Source organism: Paramormyrops kingsleyae, chromosome 14, assembly GCF_048594095.1.
Source record: "Paramormyrops kingsleyae isolate MSU_618 chromosome 14, PKINGS_0.4, whole genome shotgun sequence".
NCBI lineage: Eukaryota > Metazoa > Chordata > Actinopteri > Osteoglossiformes > Mormyridae > Paramormyrops > Paramormyrops kingsleyae.
The window spans coordinates 2,813,579-2,838,732 of NC_132810.1; the positions used below are offsets into that span (position 1 = coordinate 2,813,579).

Sequence of the window (25,154 nt, forward strand, 5' to 3'; positions counted from 1 at the left end):
ATTCGGAGTCACACCTGAAAGGCCCCTGACCTACCATGCAGCCGGCCCAGCTTCAGACATTCGGAGTCACACCTGAAAGGCCCCTGACCTACCAAGCAGCCGGCCCAGCTTCAGTCATTCGGAGTCACACCTGAAAGGCCCCTGACCTACCAAGCAGCCGGCCCAGCTTCAGACATTCGGAGTCACACCTGAAAGGCCCCTGACCTACCATGCAGCCGTCCCAGCTTCAGACATTCGGAATCACACCTGAAAGGCCCCTGACCTACCATGCAGCCGTCCCAGCTTCAGACATTCGGAGTCACACCTGAAAGGCCCCTGACCTACCAAGCAGCCGGCCCAGCTTCAGACATTCGGAGTCACACCTGAAAGGCCCCTGACCTACCATGCAGCCGTCCCAGCTTCAGACATTCGGAATCACACCTGAAAGGCCCCTGACCTACCATGCAGCCGTCCCAGCTTCAGACATTCGGAGTCACACCTGAAAGGCCCCTGACCTACCATGCAGCCGTCCCAGCTTCAGACATTCGGAATCACACCTGAAAGGCCCCTGACCTACCATGCAGCCGTCCCAGCTTCAGACATTCGGAGTCACACCTGAAAGGCCCCTGACCTACCAAGCAGCCGGCCCAGCTTCAGACATTCGGAGTCACACCTGAAAGGCCCCTGACCTACCATGCAGCCGTCCCAGCTTCAGACATTCGGAATCACACCTGAAAGGCCCCTGACCTACCATGCAGCCGTCCCAGCTTCAGACATTCGGAATCACACCTGAAAGGCCCCTGACCTACCATGCAGCCGTCCCAGCTTCAGACATTCGGAATCACACCTGAAAGGCCCCTGACCTACCATGCAGCCGTCCCAGCTTCAGACATTCGGAATCACACCTGAAAGGCCCCTGACCTACCATGCAGCTGGCCCAGCTTCAGTCGGACTGCACTTCATTTGTCGATTTTTTCGTTATTTCCCTTCTGACCACTCCTAGTGTGTGAAACAGCCTGCTAATTAACTAGGATGTTTGGCAGGGGGGGGGTTGTTGTTTTTAGCGAGGAATGGAAAAGCTCAGCCGTCTGAACCAGGCAAGAGCTGCACAAACTCACAGTGACAAATACAACCAAAACGAAACTACAGCTAACCTAAACAAGCCATGAGGCGGTTTACGTTCCCGTGATGGTCTCGTGCCACGTTAGAAACGCCACATAAAATAGCCAGCGGCGTCTATTTTGCGATGCACGGAAATGGGAAGTTCCACTACGGAGACAAAAGCTTTGTAATCGAGTTAGTCTTCCTTCCACCTCAGCGTGATGTCAGCCCACATGTCCCTTAGCCAGACCTGGGATTAGCCCGATACTAATTTTCTTCCTGACATGAATGAAAATACAAGCCCCATTCGAAAGGACCATATTTGGAACAACGAGGAGAAAAATTCATCATGCACTGGCCAAATTTAATGAGAGCTTTCCAGTTCACTATCCTAACTGCTACATTTAGGATTATTCTGGATTCATCTGCAAGCTAGATGTGTTACAGTTTCTTTGTGATTTCCACATTCAGTCCACATCCAGTCCGTGTCTCAATATCTTATTCTCCATCCGTCCGTCTCTCCCTGAGTACTAGTACATTAAAATGGTATCAAATCACAGGGCAAATATTTATGATGTAATAAAATAAACATGGGTAAAATGAATGACAGAGAGGGTCAGAAACTAATTACAGTTTAAAAAAAAAAAAATCTTTAAATGACAGAGCCTAACACACACACAAACCACTAAATTCAAATATAAAATTAAAACACGTGCAAACTGCATATTAATTTTGTTTATGTAAGTCAGTAAGACTTCAACATTTTAGATTTTACTTAAATCTATTAATAAAACGTCTCGTAAGCACCTGAAGGTTGAAGTGTGGCCAAGGTAATGCACGTCTCAAGGTAAAGAGGGTATGTGTAGAAATTTAATTCAAATATGGTTTTTAATTAAAGGTTAAATACAAGTTAATGTCTGAATCTCTTCAGCCAAACACAAGAAAATTAAGCCAAAGTAAACCAAAGTTTGGTAGTTTTCCTCTATCAATAAAAGACAAATGTACAGCAAGTGAAAGATGACCCATCACTGCATGTGATCTCCTCATGATGGAATTCTGCTTGGCTCCAGAGCCATAAGCATATCCAGCTTGGTGCTTGTTCCTCTCAGGAACTTCTGCTTTTTACTTGCGAAGGAGTCACTTGGGTGGCAATAAAGTAAAAATGAGAGAACAGCACACAGAATTTATTAGGGAAGGATTGTAGTGTTCAAGGCACAGCCACTTAAACTCTGCGCCAAGGTCTCAGTCTAACACAGGTTGATGAGAGGCCAGTGGTGGTATACTGGGCATTTCTGCAGGGGGGGGGAGGTGTTGCTTTTACTCTGCAGGGGCTATAGTTCAGGTGCTGCTCATCTGGCAAAACTTTCAGAGGCAGCCTTCCCGCAAAGAAAACAAACCCCGATCTGCCTCCCCACAGACGGCTTTGGGGGGGCCGGCGGCTTTGGGGGGGCCACCCTCCAGCAGGCAGTGTGAGCGGCAGGGCCCCGGGACCAGGATGTTTGGGTTAGAAAATGACTTTGCCACCCCCCCACCCCCATTCGCTCTGTAATTGGCCCTAGGTAATTACTCTACCCCATTTCAATTATTCAGAAGACTAACAGCAACATTATTAAAGTCTTAGGGTGGAAGAGGAACAATAACGGTAAAAATAAAATAATAATGGCATTTCTTCCCCTTTCCTTCGCTTAGAGCAGCGCAGCTCCCATGAGCCTCTGGCTTAGTGAGACGCCACAATCCCAAGCCAAGCCTTGGACGCAATATTCACTTACACAAAGTCACAATGTCATTCATTCATATTACCAGATAGTTCTGAATGGAATGAAAGGTTTAGTGCGGAAAAAAGAGACGCTTTAAAAAAAAAAAAAAATCCAATTAAAATGCTAAATTATAAATGTAAGAAGGATTATACACCCACTATGTAAGAAAATTCTGTATTTGATAAAGAGCAAGTGTTACAGGAACTGCTGAGGGAAAGTCTGGAGAAAAATGACCAAAATCACGTCAGAGTAAATACCTGGCAAGGAGAACTCACATTTCTGTACAGTTCTGGAATGAGTTTTCAGCAGCCAGTGATAAAAAGGCGTGGTTTGAAATTCATACAATATAAATATCAGAAAAAAACATGCCCTGCTACAGGAAACTACACGTTTTCATATCTATTTGTATGTCTGATTCTGTCCAAACTAGGTAACTGGCTGGAAGATCGACATAATAAACATTAAACATTACCAGTGCCATAATTTTTTTCTACAGAGGGTGAAAAAACACATTAGTGCCCCTTATGCAGAGAAAATGACACAATTTGTAATTGTAATGAACTTTGTTGTCAGCCATAAAAAAAAAAAAACGAAGTCTCTGATTTCTGATGTAATGGCTGACAATGCTAAACAGCTACTGATCATACTGTAGTCTAACTATCTGCTGAGGAGTCAGATACAGGGCTGGTGATGTTCCACTTAAAGACGGCACTTGCTCTGCACTGATCTTCAGGAGTATGGAGGTCTTCTGAGGTGTGGACAACTCAACTGTGTTCTTCCTTACATCTGGGCCCAATTTCCAAATTCCACAAGGCTCACGGATTTGTGCCAATGTGCGCGATATATAGCTATAAGACCCCACCCTCCTCACGCTGTCACGTTTTGGACACGCAGAAAGCCCCATGAGCGTAGGTGATCTGGCCCTCAAACATGGCGGTCCGAGGGCTGCTCCAGGCTCCAGGTGCAGACCCATGCCACAGCTGCCCCACACATTCCTGCTCAATCTCACTCCTCCATACACAAAGGGGGGGGGGGGAGAGCACGTGCCCCTCGGGGAGTCTGGCTGCAAGCAGACTGTGACGACCAGCAGGTGGGGTAGCGGTTAAGAGGCTGGGCAGATGTAATCACCATGAGAGATGACTCAAGATTTCTCTCAAAATGGTCTAAAGTCCTATAGTCCACACCGGCAGGATAACTGAGAGCTTTGAATATAATAATAATAATAATAATAATAATAATAATAATAATAATAGCAATAATCTTTCTTTGTATAGCACCTTTCATACATGAAATGCGGCTCAAAGTGCTTTACATATAGGATACAAATCTAATTCCACAACATCACTCATCCACAGAAAAGTGATTTTTACAATCACTTCCCTTGTCTTGGTAACATAGTAGTAAAGTAAGTTACTTCCCATCTATGCGGCAAAACCCCCCCAGTGTAATCTTTGTGAGATAATCCAGGACATTCATCACGGTTTTTGAAAATATTAATCAGCCTACAGATATGATGACAGGGGTTCATTAACTACTGTACAACAGGGGAGTTTGAATTTTATAGGTACAAATATAAATGCTGCAGTTTAATGGGCCGGTGACTCGCAGCATAATAACTGGTGTCTCTGTGTCTCGAGGCACAGAGGGAGCTAATATCTTCAGGCCATTAGAATACTAAATACCTCTACAGCAGTTATAATTTAATACTCCCCTCTTACATACGCACCACACACTTCATTGAGCTATTGCACATCTCAAGATTTTCTTTATTTCTACTTTTTATTACTGCAACGTTGATCACCTTTCATTTAATTTCATGACTGTATACCTGGCACATGACAAATAAAAATGCTTGAATCTATAGCAATCCACAGAATGACAAAGAGTACATGACAACGGTCTGTTTTTCACTTAGGCAAAAGTTGAAAATCAATCACTGATTGCACTCTGCTTGCCCAGACAGCATTTTCTCGACCCTGAGCATTCAGAAGCAAGTGGCTACTGGCATCTCTGTATATGTGGGCGATATCACATTGACTTTCAGTATTGCTTCTTGAGAAAGACAATTCACATCTTTATGGGAAACAATGAGTAAGTGTTGGCTGGGTGATGAACCTTCATGACCGGCTTTCAATGATTTGGTTCAGCTACTTCAGTTACCAAAACTGTCAACCACAACACGGGTAAAAGAGGAAGACTTGCCAATATGAAGAAGACAGAACAGCTAAATTAATTTAAATATTACATAACACTTTGCTTGATGGACATAGTAACTGTTATTACTAATGAACAAATCATAAACAGTTACTGCATAAACTACATGAATCATTATGATTAATTAATGATAAACAAACATGGGATCAGTACGTAACTAATACTTAGTTTCTGATTAATTAATATATTAACTAAGAGTGTACTACTAATTATTTGTGCCCCCAAGTAAAGTGTTACCAAATATTAAATGCTATCTCTGTAAAATTTGCCTCTGATGTGATGTAGAACACCCACACTTGGTGTCTTATTTAAAAAAAAAACGTTTTAAATTTAAATATTTAAGTCTAAAATTGTATAACAGCAGAGACAGATCAAAGGTCCTCATCTAAATTAATAAATCTAAATTATTTTTAAATGACAATAAATCTGTAAAAAAAAAAAACATTGACTAATAAAAAAAAAACATTATTATTACATTAAATGCTGTTTACATAGATTTATAGTGACCCATACAGTTTTACATTTTTTTTTACTTTTCACTAACACCCTTAGTCAAATGACAGACATTATTACATTATTATTATTAAAAGGCAGCAGAAGCAGGCAGAAAAAGGATGAGTGATAACGTGTGTGTTTATGTGTATGTGTTTATGTGTATGTGTATGTGTGTATGTGTATGTGTATATATATATATATGAGTAAGTATAGATGAGCAGGCTATGGCAACACGCATATTAGATAAGTCAACAACAGTTGAGAAGAGCCCATTTGTATGCGCTTCACTTCTAACTTCAAAAGCCTATTGTAAGCAGTTATAATGTGGGTTTAGTTACTGTTTATCCTGTATTCATTCAATCAAATGTTTATTTCATGGTCACTTTTTGTTACAGACCATTGTGCCTGATATTAACTTTATTCTCATAGACAGATATACTTTATTAATCCTAAGGGGAAGTTCACAAAACATACACTGGCAAGAATTGTATTTGTATATTAGAATTGTTTACTGCACAACAGTATTATTTGGCCACATAATATTGTCCAAACAATTTTGATAGAAAAAAAGAGGAGTAAAGTGTGAGTGTAGCTCTATCCTGCCTCCTAGTCAAAACAGAGAGTACTACAGCGTTATAGCATTTAAAATACACAGCAAATAAAAACGTAAGTAACACTAAAGAAAATAACAAGGCATGCATAACCATATGACCGATTCTTCCTAAAGTGTAATTCACTTGTTTCCCTGGTGACCTCACAGCAAATATATGAAGTTTCTAATTACATAACATTCAAGCATGTTGTTAATCTAATTATTTTTTGAAAAACTGATACTATCATTTCTTAGTTGTGAGAGATACCTTTCAATAATGTTAATATTCAAAATCATTACAAGACTTTCTCAAACAAAAGTATTGTTTAATGCTTTGATTGTATATCTAAGATACTGATTATGAAAACATTTCAAACTAATATTTCCCAGGTTCCACCATTAGTTTTGCCTCTTAAAGCAGCAGCAGTCCTCAAAATCAAGAACACTGATTATAAAGGGGCTTGTTTAAAAGTCTACAATTTTACAGAAATTAAATTCATGACGTGACTTTAAACATGTGAGTCATTATAACAGCACTGGACTTTCTTGAGTTAAGCTTGTTTTTCCTCTTGCTTAAATAAAAGATGGTTTTATTTAAGGTAAACAATTCTTTTTTAGACATTTATGTGAAACATTTGCCTTTTGGAAACTGAGCTGATTTCATCTGAAAGTCCTTCCTTGTTACAGGATTTCACGTGCCTTGTTTCACCGCTTTGTTCCCATTTCCCACGATGCAGTTAGTTCTCACTGGGCCGATTTTGAAGTTCTCGAGCAGCACTTGTGCACCATGTTAGACACGAGCGCCATTTCCCCACCACGCCAGTCACCACACCCTAAACACCAGAACCACGCCCTCTCACCAAAGCCACACCCTCACATCCAGAGCTCCATGCTCTTACAGAAAAGATCCGTGCAGATTTACTCAGTCTTACTTCAATTCCATTACCCAACATCATTTCATATCTTCATTCCATTATATAACTGCTCCTATTTCAAACATCATTAAGAAATATGACTGCTTCCTCTTACCCCTATTTTTACTAACTCATGATGGCATTTTTGCCCATCTTAGTTTTACTCCCTAATTTTCTCTTTTGATGGGATAATAAAACTGTAAACAATTTCCAAACAAGACCATCTTTGCAGTGTTGTTTCTCATTATACAATTTGCTTCTTTCATTTTTGCCAAATTCCAAAAAATGCCATCCTCTCCTATATCACAGATCAGACATAGTCAAACTTTGTTTAAATTCCAAGTTTTGTCAGGGGCTGAACACTGAACTGTATTCACTGTGACAGTGCTGAGGGTCCCCGCCCCCATGAAATCCCATGCTGGTCACTGTGCTCAGCTAACACGGTGCAGCTTGATGCAGTTAAGTGTCCCGCCCCTCCTGTCTCCCCACTCATGTGGCCTGATGAGCCACGCCTGATACTTGTAGCTCCTCGTTAGTCTTTGTATAAATAAGTACCTGTTGGTCTCGTCACCCCCAGTCTGGTCATTGACATTGAAGCTTCTTGTTGCCTGTACCCTCTCTTGTTCCAGTCCTCCTGTTTTGATCCCTCGCGATCCTGTTTATTTCCAGTCTCTGTTCATTGAGTTCAATAAGCCCCCTTTTTGTTTTGCCACGTCTGCCCTCAAGTCCTTTGTCCCGTATGTCATGACATTAAAGGGAATGATTTCCCAGATAAAGAGCTGTGATCTTGTCTAAGGAAGATAAAATTGCTTTCTAGCTGGACCGGACATTAGGACTTTTGTTTTTTGTGTAGTCAACTTATCCTGTATTTACACACTGTGTAAATTTTCAGACTGGCATCCCATTCCTGGTGTGCCTCAGCCTTGTGCCCTATGCTGCCTGGGATAGGGTCCAGGGCCCTCTGCGATTCTGACTAGGGTTAGTGGTGAGAAGATGCATGGATGGATGGATATTCTGAACCCTCACTGGATGGATGGATATTCTGAACCCTCTCTGGTTGTATGAATATACAGAACCCTCACTGGATAGATAGATGAATGGATGGATATTCATAACCCTCACTGGATGAATGGATAATATAACTTTGACATTACTGTAATCTTTATTGATAGTACCTGTAATATTTATTTATACTTCATATTTAAGGAACTGTATTATCTGATCTTATGTCATTGTGAAGTAGGAGCCATAATCATTCTTAATGAGATTGAGCTGTGACACACTTCAGAGCTGGGGCTAATGAGATCTTCTTAATAGTGAAAAAGACACAATATTCAAAGAGAAATCGATAGTGTATAAAAAAAAAAAACACAAAAACAAAGAAACTGGTTCCAGTTTTCTGATTCTCTGATTTGCAAATGGCTTCTAATTTATTGGACTATATCCTCCATGCTGGTACCAGTGTCAAATACTGGAAAATAAAAACCGAAGTAATCATTCAATTTTTTTCTTTTTGGGTGGGATCAAAATAGGAGCATTGCACTCAGAATCTGAAATTGAACACTACAGGATCATGACGAAAATTACCAGCTCCAATCCTGTCAAAACCTTCTTTCCATCGTAAAGTAAATATAGGGTTCCAAGAAGATAGAGTTAGATGGGTAGCAGTCTGATGAAGCCTTCTCACTCATGCACACATGTGCAGTACAGAGAACCACACGCAAGGATGCAGCAGCACTGGAAGTCTTAGTGTTGTATTTTATAACAGGGTCATTCTGATTTGGCCTTGACTACTTAGTATAAGTGCTCAATTAAGGGAGGCTTGTTCAGCTGATTTCCGTCTTGTTGTTTTATTGCTGCCATGTGCTGTGAGCTTTCGCTGTACTTTTCCTTCCAAAAAATGCACAGAAATTCTGGGTCAATTTATCTGCCCTGGCTTCCTCAATTAAAATATACGCACAAAATGACAAACTGTGCAACAAACTGCGTAACCTCCCTCTACAACCGCCCACATGGTTTGGCCCGGGTCCCAATCAAGCCCCAGCGGTCACGTCTGTCAGTGACACCCCAACGTCGCGGGTCGATTTGTGCCTTCTGCTTTACATCCTCCTGCAGCGAGGGATCCTCTTTCCAGTCGTTCTGCACGGTAAATTTGAAAATGTACACAAGCGATGACTGTTTCCCTCCGAGGACGAAGACAGATTACGTCCCCCCCCCCGTCCCCCCCAGAGACAAACCATTATGCGGAGAGACAGGAAAGCCAGGCACATTTGCACGGTGGCCCCCCACCACGGCGCGTTTGGGCCCCCGCCGGCATGCCGCATTGCTGCTCTGTCGCCGATCTCAGCAGGCATCAGCGCCCCTCGCAGGGATTACGGCTCGGATTCCTCCTGCACCTCTCCGTCTAACTCCTGTACATGCTGAGGCAGGAACATTCATCCCATGCCTGAACTTCCAATAATAATAAAATATGCGACTTGACATAGAGTCCATGGGATTTTCCCACATTTCCAGAGGATGTACAAGTCCTAAGCTGCTTACGTGTGTGAGATAAGCTCCTGGAGGTCAACAATATTTATACTTTTTAAAAGGCCAAAAAAATGAAGTCACTACTTCAGACACCAACATGAGTTACCTGTACGATATCCAGCACACATTTATAATTAGCACTCTCGCCATTTGTAAATGCAAACTTGATTCACTCATTGATTCACTCATTGATAGTAGTGATGCCTTGGGGTGGATTACAGAGGGCAGTTCAAACACTTTCCACTTTGACTCATTTTCAAAATGGTTCTCTGGAAATAAAAGATTGAAACAGTCCCCAAATCCACCTCCCATGGAGAACAATCATAATTATCCCCTAATTCTGTTCTTACCATAACAGAGTAATTACCATTATTACCTATAGCAAACGGGAAAACTAAGCAAACAGAATTTTGTGTGTGTTTACTAAGTTACATATCAGCTGTAAATTCCTAAAAATGACATCAAATATTTGACCTAATGCAGACCCCCGCCCCACACACACTCACCCCACCCCCCATATTTAAACAGGATTGTAATTATGATAAGGCTGCCAGCGGTGACGTACATCCCCCTTCCTCCATGCTTAGAGGAAGGGAGAGAAGTGGGCCGCAAAGCCGCGCTTAGGAAACACTAACGGGGCCGCTGATCAGATTGAGAGATCATGCGTCTCCGCAGATGGTCTCAGCAGTAAAACATTAGATTTATAAGGATGCCGCCTCTCCTATGGACAGCAGATGTAACCTGCGGAGACCAAACGCTATACGCATTCGGTTATTCTCGGCTTCTTCAGCTTTCACGAATCGCTGGATTTGATTTACCCGCTTCGTGGGTCCATTTCCTGACTTGAAAAGAGAATCTCAAGCTTGTAAAAGTTTAGAATTTTTTTAGCACGTTATCAATAGTTATTTTTAACGGTTTGCGTTAAACACTGCTATTTGAAATGATTTGCATTCTGATGAGTATTTTCAAGTTCGTCGGCCATAGCAGAAGCCACTAAAAGTAAGAAACTCACAGGAGCAATAGCTTATTGCGCAGGTCGGCGGCGGAGCGCCGCGTCCGCAGCCTGGGAGCCGCAGAGATTTAGCGGAACGCGCGCGCACGATCCAACATCAACATCACTTCAAACATGAGGTCATCTAAACATCTGTCTGCAGCATGTCCGCCGGGAGTACAATCAAAGCCTCCTAAATATGTACAATTGTTTCTGGAAATAAATATTAGACCTAATTTGCCTCTGATTGTGGCAGTCTATCAGGGGTCTGAAAGGAAATGGTTATTTATAGCAGGAATCTCCATTTGTGAATTATCCTCATAAAGTTACCCTCTGTTTTGCTTTATTTATTTTATCTTCTTTCTTTACTTCGTCTTTATTTAACTTGGAGTATCTATTTATCGACACCGTCTAATCTTAACTTCACTTGTAAACAAATTAAAACCAAGAAAGTTAGTTTGTTTCAAATGACGATTTAACGGAATAAATTACAGAATGGATGCAATTTAATCTTAAACACCTGTTAGTTATAGATTCACATGCATAATTACTTAATCCCGACATAATACAATAAATCATGTTAAAAATGACACATAATGCATCAGATTACAGGATTGGGACATCATAATGTCTACATTAATAATAATTAATAATAAATCAACCATATACTTAAGAAAAATGGGGATATTGTGAAGACTACAAAACCATAGTTAATTATATGTCACTCATGTTTTCCAAATCAAAAACAATCGGTCTCGGCATCCCTATGAAACAATAAGCACATCAGTGTCCACACACACTGCAGAATTTACGCTTTTCATAGTGATTTAGCGAACTGTCATTTAGCACCGCGCAATTAAAGAATCAAAATCTGGTTTTAAAGCCCCGGAGCAAGGTATCGCATGTAAATATTTTAGCTAATAATATTGCCCACTGAGGGATATGCGTAAAAAACGGAGACGAGTGGTAAAAGGTCCCTGAAACCCAATACAACAACTCAAGTGCAGTTCTAACCACACCTACTGTACACACTGTGGTCCCTTGATTAACGGACAAAAAAAAAAAAAAACAAATTTCAGTGTAAAGATTGCGGGGTTCGTTTAGTCAATCCACACCCAAAAACCTTAACACTTGCCAACATTCAAAACGTTAATAATACGAATAATCACTTCTCTAGGTTTACAATACGCACTATTCCTCCAAGGTTATTTGGAGCTAAATTTTAGAATGTTCACAGAAATGCCTTTTAAATTTGTAACGTATGCACTTTAAGAAAGTGTAAATGTTTCAGTAGTAAGGTTATTTTATTTCTTTTATAGCCGTCAAAGTTATCATTTGTATTGAAGTGCATTTTAGAATCCTACAGTTTATATTAAACATAACAAATTTAAATTTTTCCTGAAAAGTGTAATACTTAAGTTTAAATAGAACGCTGCTTCCCTCTTGTGGAACAAAGCCGAATAGCATTTATTTTTAGCAGTCTGCCCGAAGTCACCTTTGGTTTCAGGCGTACAAACTTTAAACCTAAGCATTAGACAAATTTTCAAAATGCTTTAATTAAAAATGTGCAATAATTAAGTTATGTTACGTGTTGAATGTTATAGTTTTCAGAATTAAATACTATATTGTAAAAGTTATGAAGTTATGTTACGTGTTGAATGTTACAGCTTTCAGAATGAAATACTGTATTTTAAAAGTTATGAAGTTATGTTGTGTTGAATGTTACAGTTTTCAGAATGAAATACTGTATTTTAAAAGTGACTGAAATGGAAAACCTGTAAGTGTTACCACAGATACCAAGACTAAAACATACAAAGAAAAACAGAGGTGCATTACAGCTGAAGCCAACATGAGCCAAGACATAGGAGGATATAGTTCAAGTTGCTGAATTCATAGGGATTTGAATTTAAAAGGATTTGTATTCCCATGACAATATACTACATAAACACTAAATAAGCAAACAACATGTATAAGAAAAGAGATCATGAACATCAATGACAGCTACAGTCGTTAGGGTTACAATTTATATATTTTTGTTTTCATGCTTTGAGGGTTACATATTCTGTTTTTTACTTATAACATCTGTGGTTGGCCAGATTATGATATTAGAGGCTGTGATATCCATGTTAGTCAAATATTTATACATTTTTTTTAAATAAAAGTTAAGAGAAAAACTAACATAATTAAAACTGGTGTCTGTCTGTGATTTTAAGACTAAATTAATCCAACCAGTTGATACTGCACACAGCTGCAACCAAACAAGTGTCACTGGAGAAATCATCAGATCTGTTTTATATAGTTTGATTCTCTTCATTCCTTTGTTTATCTTTGGCCTTGATGAGTCAAAGACTTTATAACTTCTAAAGCATTCAAGGCATATTCATAATATGTATCACTTTTACTTTGTGTACACATATATGCAAAGTAATGACTACAGACTGTGCCTGGGAGTCTGGAATTAATTTTCCAATAGCATATGAGTACAAATAGTATACAAAATCTAAGAAAACCTTAACTAAAGCAAAGAAACACTTCAGAGTTTTATAAATCACTGCACTGCACAAAAGCTGGCCTTTGTAGTCTTAACCAGAGAGGCTAAAACATAAAAAACGGAGCAAACACTTTTACCCCAGCAAAATTCTGCTTCAGAATGTGAGTTAAAAACATAACCCCCACCCCCCCCCCCCACCGCCGCCAGTTCCTCAACCTATGATGCCTCTGGAATCAGAAACATAACAATGACTGATAACGTCATATACATTTATATATCTCACGTACAATTAACTTGGCATTATTGGATTAATTAAATATATATAAATACACACAAACACACACAAACAGAAACAGATAACCTCTGAAGTAAAACTACTGAATTGCATCAATTGCTTTTAATGTAACTTTCTTCTAGAATCACAATTCTCAAATATATAATTAATAAATATGTTTAAATTATAATATATAACATTATATATTCATTAAATATATTACATTAAAAAATGACCATATAGAAAAAAAAACTGCAAAGAGCTTAAATATTTAAATGCATCACAGCAGGAAAAAGTTCCATTATGTAGTACAGACGTAACATTCATTACATATTAATATAACTGAACAAATATAGTCTATGAACAGGTGATTGGAGCATTCTGAAGCCTGAACATTGCCAAATCGGCCATTTCAGGTCTGGGGCTAGCACATCCATCACGTACTGTAGCTAACATAAGCAGTTCCACAGCATTCAGCTTTATGGTACATGCTGAGATTTTACACTGGATCTATGGGTCAGATTGTGTTTTTGTGGCCAAATGTTGGAGGGGCAATTAGACCTTTCACTCGTCTATTTTTGAATAAGCACTTAATTGATAATGCAGCATTTATTCCAACAAGTACAGGGTGCAGGAGACCAACAAACACACGCATGGACACAAACAGGACAGTGTAGAGTTACCAGTTCATCTAAAAAGCATGTCTTTGGACTGTGAGAAGAGTAGAACAGTCATGGAGGAGAATAAATTAATACAAAGGATACTTTATATTATTAAAGAAAAGCACAAAAGAAGGAAATGTATAGTTTGGAATAATCATCAATATTACGAGTATTCAACTATTTGGCAAGCCTATATCCAGGAATAATCCCCAAATTCCCCTAGGTTCACTGTAGAAGGAAAGAATACCAATAATTGACATTTTCATAATATTACCCAGTGAGGATTATTGTCATAATTTTCATGACGTTAAAGATTAATGGAAAACTGAGACAAACAAAAGAGAGGTTGAGTTACATTAGAGGAACTCTGAAATTAAACACATGAATGTTTCTACTGACAAAAGACATTAGGTCTACAGGCTTCAGGCGATGATCATCAGTACAATACTGTCAAAACCAAGAGTGCATAACTTAAACTTTACTCTTAGAAAAAAAACAGGAAGACAATTTTTAGAAAATGACTTTTCAGTGTTCTCATAATACAATTTTTTTGGGCAAGCAAGATGTCTGACAAACACTTAAGCAGTTTTTAAGTCACATCGTTAACATTGCCTGCCAATATAAAACAACGTGTCTCATTACTTAAAAATAAATAACACCAATCTCTGTGAGTTTCTTTGGTAAAGTAGTGATTATCAAGTAAAGAATTGGTGAACTTAGTCAACAATGCGTGGAATGCTTCTACAAGTCTGTATGAAAAAGTGAAGAGACAGAAACCAAAAATCTGTTTTCATATGGCAAATTTGTTGTGGTTATGCAATAAATCTGTCACATAAATGTTACATGTAGTGCACATGTCATGCATTAGATTAACACACGCCCAAGACAGGACATTAAACAATCAAAATCATTCCTACAGTCAAGCATTACGCTGGAAGCAAGAAACTGTGGAGACAATGATCCTCTAAAGAGACGCATACAACGTTTACACAAAGTTACATTTCTTTCAGATTCAGTTATTCAAATGACTGATTAAGTATATTTTAGAATACACCAAATTTGAAATACATATACCGAAACTGAACCTATCTATAAGAACTTTAACTGTTTTACAATAATAGATATTAGTGAAATTCGTTGTGTTCCATGTACCATGATTACGTCCTGGGTTTCATTTAACTTTCTCTTTCAGAACATAAATCTTTTAATCATTGCTGCTTAGCTATCACTAGCAGATGTTTATTCTTTTTTTTATTGATAAACTGCCAGCTTTCAACAAATGCAGGTATGTCATTTAAGCATAATGGGGGCCAATATAAGTATTGAACAATATATCTATGTATCAGAAAGGTGAAATTTCAATTCTGGGACATAAGGTTTCTAATTTTATTCATAACAAGCACAACATGTATGAATATGTCTTTAGTATAACATACATTCCATAACCGCTTATCCAGTTAAGGGTTGTAGGGAGGCTGAAATATTTCCCAGAATGCAATAGACACAAGGCAGAGGTTCACAGTGGGCTGGATGCTGGTCCATTACAGGCAGCTCAGAGACACCAGTCTACCTGACCAAAACTCTGTGGACTGTGGGTGGAAACCCTACTACTCAGAGCAAACCCACACAAACATAAGGAGAAGATGCCAAGTCCAAACTAGGGTTAGGAGAAATAAACAAACAAACATGTGAGGCGGCAATATTAACCAACGGACCACCATGCCACCCTTCAGAAAAGTATTTCACCATAATAAATGGTGAATTAAGTGAGTATTAAACTGATTTAAAACGTGTGCCCTAACTTACTTTGATTAAATGCCTTACTCTACAGCTCTGAGCGCAAGACCCGGCTACACGAGTGCAAGAATCGGCGCTTTACCAGCTACCATAAGCTGAAAAACACAGAAGAATAGAGACAAGAAAAATCAACTAACGGCACATATATGGCCTGTGGAACTGGACTTCATAGTACAGCTTGTGATTTTTTTTGTCATTATATGCAACCAGTGCTTTGATCCGTACTGTTAATGTGACGTGCTGGTTCAATAAGACACAGCAGCTGGTGATAAGAGGCCACAAGCAGCCACAGAGGAAGGTCCACGGGCAGCAGTGTCCTGCTTGGTGGAGCTTCTCAGCAGAACCGGCTGCTCACACACCGGGCTGCTGCCTGCGGTCAGTTTAGCAACGACGGCTCGCCTGTTCTGCACTTCAAGTTAATTCATATTACAATCGCGGAGTTTGGCTTTTCCTGTAGCAGTGCCTTCTGTTAATATTCCCTTAGCTGTCATTACTCATTAGACATTTCAGCTGCCTGGGTACTTCAGCTCAAGGCAGAATTCAGAGAATCTCCACTCTTTTCACGTTACTAAGGTCTCCCTGGCAGCCACGCATCCATGATTTCACATCGGCAGGCCCGCCCCCTCTTTAATAGATGACTTAACCATGCTCGGAAGCCCAGAAGCTAATAAAAACGTGCCTCATAAATTATCTGCCTAATTTATTCATCAATTTCAATATTATTGGTGTGGTCTAAGTAATTTCAGCATTTGTTTTTTTGGTCAAGCTATAAATTGCTTCTATATTCTGTACCTTTTAATTTTTAGTCAGAAAGTGTCTATTAAACATAAATAACTTGTGAAACAAAAAATAAAAAAGAAAATGCAGTAAATCAAGGCATCAGGTGTTAATTTCATCAAAAGGATATTTTACTGAATTTTAATAAATGTTCAATACCAGAGAACCTAATATATTATTACATAGTTTCATAAATTATTTGTTGGTGTGTTGTTTTTATGTAAATATATATTTTGCATTTTACATGAAAGTATAACAAAAGAAACTTCTGCGTGCAAATTTACTGTGACATTCGAATGGCTCAGTAAAAGCATCTGTCAGCGTAAACTGCATTCCTTTCCAAAAGTTTCATATTGGAAAACAAAGTAAATTGTATGCAGACAAACCACAGCTGTGCAGTTAATAGCACAATTATTATAGCTAATATATGAATAAACAAACTATTAAAATACTTAAACTGTGTATTCCTGCTTTCTCTAACATTCTATTAACTTTTTAAGCTTAAAACTAATGAGCATATAGAGATAAATATACTAAGCACATTTATTGGTCCACAATTGTACATATAAATATTTTATAAATTGAGTAAGAGAGCTGATGAAATGTAGGTCAGGTGATTTAAGTACAACAAAAGTAAAATGTGTTCACAAAGTACCTCAGTGTTACCAATATCCCCGTCATGTGAAACATGGCTTCAGCTCAATGAGTGCATTACACATTCATCACACTTAACACTGCATATGGTGACAGACAGCACATATTTTTACTTAGATGTTTGAAGGCACAAGCCTTCACAGCTGTAATACCTCTACAGTATGAACTGTAAGCGCTGCAGTCAGCTTCACCAATTTGACCCTCACGTTTATCTCAGACCTCAGTGGTCTGGTAGTCAGCATTGGTACTAAATGTTTATACTATTTTTTTCTCTCAGCATCTTTACTTCTTGCCCCATTTTTGTATTTTTTTTACTTCAAGCTCAAACTGCATTCATGCAATTTTATCTCATTGTAAAAATTCCTGCATGCAGTAATCAAAATCAGAATTACAATAGTTACATTTTTATTATTTACATTTTAAATATAATAATTTACGTTTTAAATACAGTCCAATCTGTTGATATCGACTTCACAGCAAACCTACCACGCATAATAAAATAACTCTAATAAAAATATGACTTCTGTACCACTAAAAGGTCTAACAAGAGCTGCTGTTGTTTATTTAAATATTGGACCTGGACTCCCAATAACGGTAAGCTGCAGTCACTGGAATGTTGCACGTATACTGTTCTTCCTATACTGTTCAAATGTGACTTTCACGTTTCCATTTAAATTTTACACAGACTAATAAGCATGATCAGTTTTATGCTTCAGGCTTTGTCCCCTGAATAACAGTTTGCAACTATTAAGCATTAGTACCAGGACAAGTAGTCCGAAGATTACCTATTTGATCCAGAACTTGCAGATTTAAGTATTTATTACTTACGTACAACGTGCTGCTAACGACTGTAACACAGGAATCCTACCAGAAGATTTCTTGGCTATATTGAAGTTTTTCATATTGTACATACAAGACAGGATTAGATGGACTCACAGTAGATAATATACGCAATCTACACCACTGTTAACACAAATCAAATGTATGCATATCTAGACATGAGAGCATTAAATTATTTGTATAGTTTATTTATTATTATTGTTGTTAATAATAATAATAATCATCATCATCATCATCCTCGTCATCATAATCATTATTTGGTTCTTCTAAAAGCAAGATGAAATTGTAGTGTTTGCTTAAAAAAAACTTTCAGATTTTGAACCTAATTTACGTCTTGTTGAAAATCTTGTTTTTCATGTTGTCCGTTTCATTCCATGAGCAGGAACAATAACAGGGTACAGCAGTGTGTGTAATTAACATTCTTGACGCTTTCGAGATGCTTGTTCACTTTTATCAAATAACAAGATGTATAATCTATCTTATGCATAACACAAAGCAGAGCTATAACTAAACGCGCAGTACTGTATACGAAATTCCCTTAGGAACTGTGTTGCGTACGGAACTAAATGAACGGTGCGTGTGTTTTGCTGAGGCTGAAATTCAGCGGGGAAACATCCGGCTCGGACCCGCTCGTACACGCCTTATAGCGTGTGATGAATTCTTTAAAGACACATATACGCCTTCATTATTTGTGCATTCGAAATCCAATACAATTACCGACGAAAGCACAGAGACTGCATTTAATAATTAAACAACGAATAATTATATTTTGCCCAACTGCTGAAAAAATACAAGTAAAGCTGATCATGTTCTAGCTTTTTTTTAATAACTTACCCGCTGATCCACCGGCAATGATCTGGTGTGACGCCTCTCGTAGTAAACTTTGTTTTTGAGGATGCATTTTATTCGTATTTCAGCAACTACAAAACAAGAAGGGTTATCATGAGGAGGCCAAAGTCGAGAATAACTTCACGATCGGCATTTCTTAAAAAGTCAAGTACAACAGTTGCTTAGTGGCTGAAATTTTCTATTTCAGGGATACTGTTAATTCAAGTTACATTGTAGCTCTGTCGAAGTGGAGTATCTTTTCAGCGTATTCATATTATATTTAAATCCCGTTTTGTGACAGCGGGTATTTACCTCCGTGTTTTTCCCGTTTAACCAAGGCTACCTGTCTGTTTCGGCTGCATCTGTAATCACTTGCAAACGGGGTTAGACTGATAGGTGACGGAACATATTTTGTTGCAGCCTGGTCAGCGGTTATATATTCAGCAGCGTAACTACGGCCTGTGCTGCCGTCGTGTCTTGCGAGTCCAGGCGTTGCATCATCTGCCAGTAAACAATGTGTTTTTTACCTAGACAATTGTGGTCGGTGAAGTTTTCATACAGTCGGTATCTGCAGTGTGAAAGTGTTTCTCTAAGACTCGGCGTAAGAGCAAACCGGCCGTATAACCACACGTGTCCCGCCGTCCATTAAACACTGAAATTTACTGCTTAAAAACACCTCAAATATAAAACAGCAAATATAAAGTTAAAAACACCTCCGCCTTATCGTATCCTATAAAGTTTTATCGCTTTTGTCATTAGTAAACTGAAAGCTTTGCTTTTCTTGGTATTTTCATCTCGCATCTTTGTTGTGATTGCTGGTCGCGATGTGGTTCAGTAAGTAGCCGTAACACAAAGTAAATGTAAGTTATACTCACTCCCAGATATATCGCTCATTTTAAAATACAGAACCACATGTAAAATATGTTATTAAGACAATGTAGTCTTAATAAAATTTGAGACCATGTTTAAATTTAACGGTGTGGTATTTTGTTTTAATGCATGTGATAGGATCCCGAACAACACGACGGTAATCTGTGGTTTGTATGCATGTCATGGGCTGCAATACATCGGTTTTAGCTGAGGAGTTACCTTTTCTCGTGAGTTACACCTGAAACTCAGATTACTTTAGCATCTGGGGAGCCGAACATGTACAGTTCTAAAAACCCTTATGAACTTTGGAAACCTGTCGTTTTTTATAATTTTGCTAAAATAATAAACCCGTAAATACACAAATGTTTGAATTGATCTCCATAATAACCAGCATTATCCAGATATGTCCGACACAATCTGGAATAACCAGATTTGACTGGATTGCAGAAACCACACCCAGCAGAAAGAAATCCCAGTGAAGCCCACTGAGCGGGAAGGGGAGCGTGCCATTGTACAGTGTACACAAACACTCACTGGAACCCACTGCCCTAGAGTAGGCACATGGATACTCCCTGTTTTAAAAATGTGCTATTAATTTGAAAGAAATGTATAAAATAAGTAATTTGTATAGGCTGCTGTGTAACCTCTTTATTTCAGATGTTTACATTATTAATCATTAATTTTCATTTATATATATATATATATATATATATATATATATATATATATATATACACACATATGATGCACCCTGCCATTCAGTGTCCTGTTATTTGTTCAGTAGTGTTTTACTGCTCTGAAAAAGTGCATAGCTGTACATTCAAATAATGTGATCTAACAAGGTTCTCCTGGAGAACGGGCCAGGATGAAAGTCAGAGAAGACAGTGAATCCTGGGTCTGTTTTGTTGGTTTTACAACTAATTGTGACATTTAATAATTTTAATGTTAACAAAAGGGACTTCCTATTGAACTTTAACATAATGTTCTTTCATATTGGTCAGCAGTTAATACAACACTCAAAAACGTTCAAACTTTCCAGCAGAATACAGCGAATACCTTACAGTAAAGATGTACATGTTACACTGAGAGGCAGAAACATTATGGTCGGGTGACGAGATAATCCATGTCAGAGAGGACACTTTGAGCCACTTTAGGTTTTACAAACTACTTTAAATGGCATTACACATGCTTATACTTCCTTATGGAACGCAGAACAACTTACAGCAATGTTTCCTCATTTCTGTTTTGCTAAAACCTCAAAGAATTTTGACTTACAGTGGGTTACTGTACATCTGCAGCACTGCAATTTACAGTTGTGTACATGATTACTTTATGGGGTGGTGCAGTGGTTAGCACTGTTGCCTCACACCTTTGGGACCTGCGTTCAAGTCTCTACCGTGGCTCCATGTGTGTGGAGTTTGCATGTTCTTCCCATGTCATTGTGGAGTTTACACCATAGGTGTGAATGGCAAAGGTGTACATTTGTGTACAGACAATTGGGACATGTCCCTACCAATATTGTAGGAGTACCATGTGTGTTCAGGGGGTCGGGGCAGATTTGGCCCCTACCAATGATGAAATCATTCCTACGGCCTTCGTGGAAGGTGTGTGTGCCCTGCACAGGGTTAGGCTACCTTGTGCCTGTGGTTTCCGGTATACAGTACGCTATGAATAATGAGACATCAGAAAAAGCAATGCTTCAACTTAATTTTACGTGAATTATAATTTAAATACATTGACCGAAATGCTTCATCCACTTTTCTCATTTACAGTGTATCATTTACAAAGATCACAAATCTGTTACATTAAATTAATGTGAAAAATATAAAGCTGAAAAGGAAAGCAATGGACATAAATTATTTTTTATTACTATATTAATAATGTATATATGTGTGTACATACACACACACAGGCTATTTGTTTTTTCTCCTCTGAGCAAAGTATCTCAAAGTGAAAAGAAGTAATAAGTGAATTAACAAGTTTGTAATAGGTTAACAAAGTCCACAAAGGACCACTCTACGGTCTGGAGACAGGCACAGCCTGTTGTTTTCTGACACTGCATTTTGTGTCCGGTCTCCTTTGACTTGTCTGTGCCTTTAACACTGATAAGCGGCACAGCTCCCTTCTTGACGTCAGGATTCAATGCAAAAGTGTGGGTGTACGTATGTGACAGTATGTGACAGCTCATAAAATATGAGCTGCCGTTTGCAGTCATACGTAAAAAAAAATATATATTAAAAAATGTTGGGGAAGAGCCAAAACTTGCTAAAGTCTATTCTTTTACCAAACGGAAATAGAATTGATTTCCTTATCCCAGTGTGAAATGAGTATTTATGCTCCAGGTCAGTAGAGCGTCAAATTACACATTTTTATATATTGGTGGAAACTATAAAAATGTAGTAAAACTGGCGTTTATACTTGAGTTCTGGCAGAAAATCATCATTAGTAGATGACCTGGACTTAGACTTTAGATTTTATTTTTTTATTTTGTCAAACTGCCCCAAACTTACCTATAGTATAGAATTGCCAGATATACATATGCAATAATATTATTTTTAATGGGGCACTTGTTCACAAGTGGCAGCCTAAGTCGAGTTCTTACTTGCAACACATTTTGAATACTCCTTTACATGAATGTTACAATACACTTTCAGACAAATGTTAGTCCTTTTTTTCTAAGTAACAATCGTATAGCAGCTGCTTCTGGAGAGTAATTTAAATGGCCACATCTATAGCAACTGTTTCCTAATCAGACCACCAAGCTAGAATGCTTCATTCAATTTAAACCTAATCAGTTGTTTACTCAATGTTTACTAATTTTTTTAAAAAAGTAAGCATGCATTCTTTTCATAATACATATTTGTATAATGTTCAAGCAATATTCAAGGGGTCTCCAACATCTCAGCTTTGTGATAATCTCCAATAATTAATAAAAAATTATGTTTTGTAAGGGTGTATTTAAGTACGGCTAGCTTTATGTATTTGAAAATTAAACGATTCAGGAGCAGTTCCATTGCAGGTAGCTATTTAAAAACTGGAGATATCAGAGTAGAGAAAATAAAAACATGGACTATAAAGTGAATTTCTTCTCACACAGTCCAGGCTCCAACATTTTGACACATATTGATCAGTTTTAGTATCTCTTTTAGTTTTTTTTTTACACAGTACTTTGAATTAACTATTATTAAACGTGCTATATAAATATCCTGAAATAGCCCCTGAAATGAAAATAAAAACAATAATCTTATGAAAAAAAAACATTTATTACAAACTGCAACAATAAACAGCTCAAATAGAAAGAATATAACGAACAACAAAAGACAGTGGTTTGATCCAGGAAACGCTCAAGGATTTTGCCCGTTCTTGATGCCGGTACCTTCCCTTCTATAGGATGGCCTTTCCAACTCAATGAGCGTGAGGTATCAGAGGTGTGTCGTTTTTAATCTCATCCTCATACAAGTTTTTCTTCCAAACCCAAACAAGTTGGTACCATCATACCCCTCAAGTTAGCAATTGTTTTTTTTTTTTTTTTTAAATAAACATTTAACTGCTCAAGGAAAAACCAACCACTTAACAAAGGGTCAGGCATCAAGTTATTTTGGAACGTTTCAAAACAGTAAGTGAAAATAAAAGCAAAATTACACTAAACATCACCATACTAACTCTGTCATCTAGTTAAAACATGGCATGTAAAGGCATTGACTGTTTCTAGCCTGATGAAGACAAGTACCATGGTTAGACCTGTTACTCATACTGTACTATAAAATGTTTCATGTTACTGACACAGAATAAACAGTACCTAAAAAACAATGTGTTAATCAGTCACTTGAGTAAGTGCATCATTAACCGTTTGCTGATTTCACAATGATTTTCTTGTAGTCCTGAAAAAATTTACCCTTCAGTTTACTTCTGTTTCATTGCTTTAATATTAATAATTTTCTGCCACTACAACTCACATAAATATGAATAGTAATTGATCAACATTTGCCGTTTTATACCTCTCAAAAGAAATCTGACAAAAATTAGTTTTCTTTACACCTGAATCCAGTCGTATAAAGGAAAGCTATTCATTTATGCACAATGACTAATTTTGATGTCAGTAGTTAGATGAAACATGGAATACATCTACGTAGCTGTGCCGTGAAAAGTCTTAGAAGTTAAACAATCAACTAACAGAAGACCTGAATGAAACTACAGTTCTTTAAAGACGCAATGGCACTTACACTATTTGCTTTCTAATCAACTCAAACCTCTAATGAGGCACTTCAAGCATTTGAGATAAAGAGAAAGAAAGTGTCCACCTTAAATCAAAAGCACATCCGGGTGCCGTTACAATCCCAATGTGCCGCCTTGCCAGGCACTACAGCGCCTTCACAGTGACCCCCCCCCCCCCAGAAACCGGCAAGGCCAATTCTACCAAGGCTTGCTAACTGTAAAAAGTCAAACTAGTTTTTTACTAAACAATAAAGACGGTATCTGGCACAGGTGAGCAGGCAGTTGAGAGAAATCCAGACCAGGCCTGGAGGTATTAATCTGCTAGTTTTGCTTTCTGATTATCTCTCCTGCACGTGGGCACAAGGCCTGGTTCAAACCCCAGACCAAAAAGAATTCAGCATTTTTTAATTGCCCTTTACTGTCTTCAGTTTTTATGATCAGCCCCTACTGTAAGCGTCCTTCTGATGTAAGAACACGTGACATAAGACTTTGATCACAGCTATAAAAACAGCATATGCCTACTACAAAATGATCTTGTAAAATATTAATACATTTATGGGCAATTTATTTCACACCCGCTGATCATATTGAAACATATTGCAGAATATTTAAATTCACTTCTTTTCTTGTAAGAAGCTAATGGCACGAATATAAAAGCACGGCTGATTGTGTTTAATGAGAAATGATTTCACATCCTTTGTAAAACCGGGTACAGTACCTCAATGGGATTTTAAAGTCCTATTCTATCATTATAATGGCTTAAACATGTCACAGCAGTGTGGGACTTTTGGTGGTCCGTGTCATGGAAGGGAAGTGTTTGCTGTCCACATCCCACAGCTTCCTGTCTCCCTGGAGTTCATGAGAGGAGCAGTAACCTGGCAACAGGGGTGCACTGGGGGGCAGAGTGGAAGTCCAGTAGTTGATGTAGCTGGCCATCAAGAGGGTCAACTCCAAAATCTTCAGAAGGAGGTGAAAGGAAAAGAGCTTCAGCACATTGTGTCACCCGACGGCAGCGAACCAGAAAGAGCGCTCGCTTCGAGATGGCCGACCAATGAGGAGAAACACGGAGCCTCATTAAAAGGCTTGGTAATGATACAGTATATCAGTTCCTGTGTGAATCACATTATCGCAACTCAAACCCGGAACTCCCTAACAATACAAAAGGGACAAGCTG

General features: G+C 38.4%; 2 protein-coding genes across 5 annotated transcripts in view; both read right to left on the reverse strand.

Moving 5' to 3' along the window:
* The window catches only part of slc25a21 (solute carrier family 25 member 21), a 117,070-nt gene extending 96,899 nt beyond the window's left edge, over nt 1–20,171 (reverse strand). Inside the window, exons 1-2 of one of the 3 annotated variants that reach the window (XM_023827449.2) lie at nt 19,208–19,900; nt 18,902–18,987 (exon numbers count right to left, since the gene is read on the reverse strand). In XM_023827449.2, the coding sequence (XP_023683217.1) occupies nt 18,902–18,968 (67 nt within the window). In that variant the 5' untranslated portion in view covers nt 18,969–18,987; nt 19,208–19,900. Of the gene's footprint in view, nt 1–18,901; nt 18,988–19,207; nt 19,901–19,984 lie in introns of those variants that run through there. The other 2 variants (XM_023827450.2, XM_023827448.2) reach the window with 2 other exon arrangements.
* A 2,838-nt stretch (nt 20,172–23,009) lies between these two features.
* The window catches only part of plekhh1 (pleckstrin homology domain containing, family H (with MyTH4 domain) member 1), a 37,526-nt gene continuing 35,381 nt past the window's right edge, over nt 23,010–25,154 (reverse strand). For both annotated transcript variants that reach the window (XM_072699062.1, XM_072699063.1), the window contains exon 30: nt 23,010–24,937. In XM_072699062.1, the coding sequence (XP_072555163.1) occupies nt 24,749–24,937 (189 nt within the window). In that variant the 3' untranslated portion in view covers nt 23,010–24,748. The remainder of the gene's footprint in view (nt 24,938–25,154) is intronic.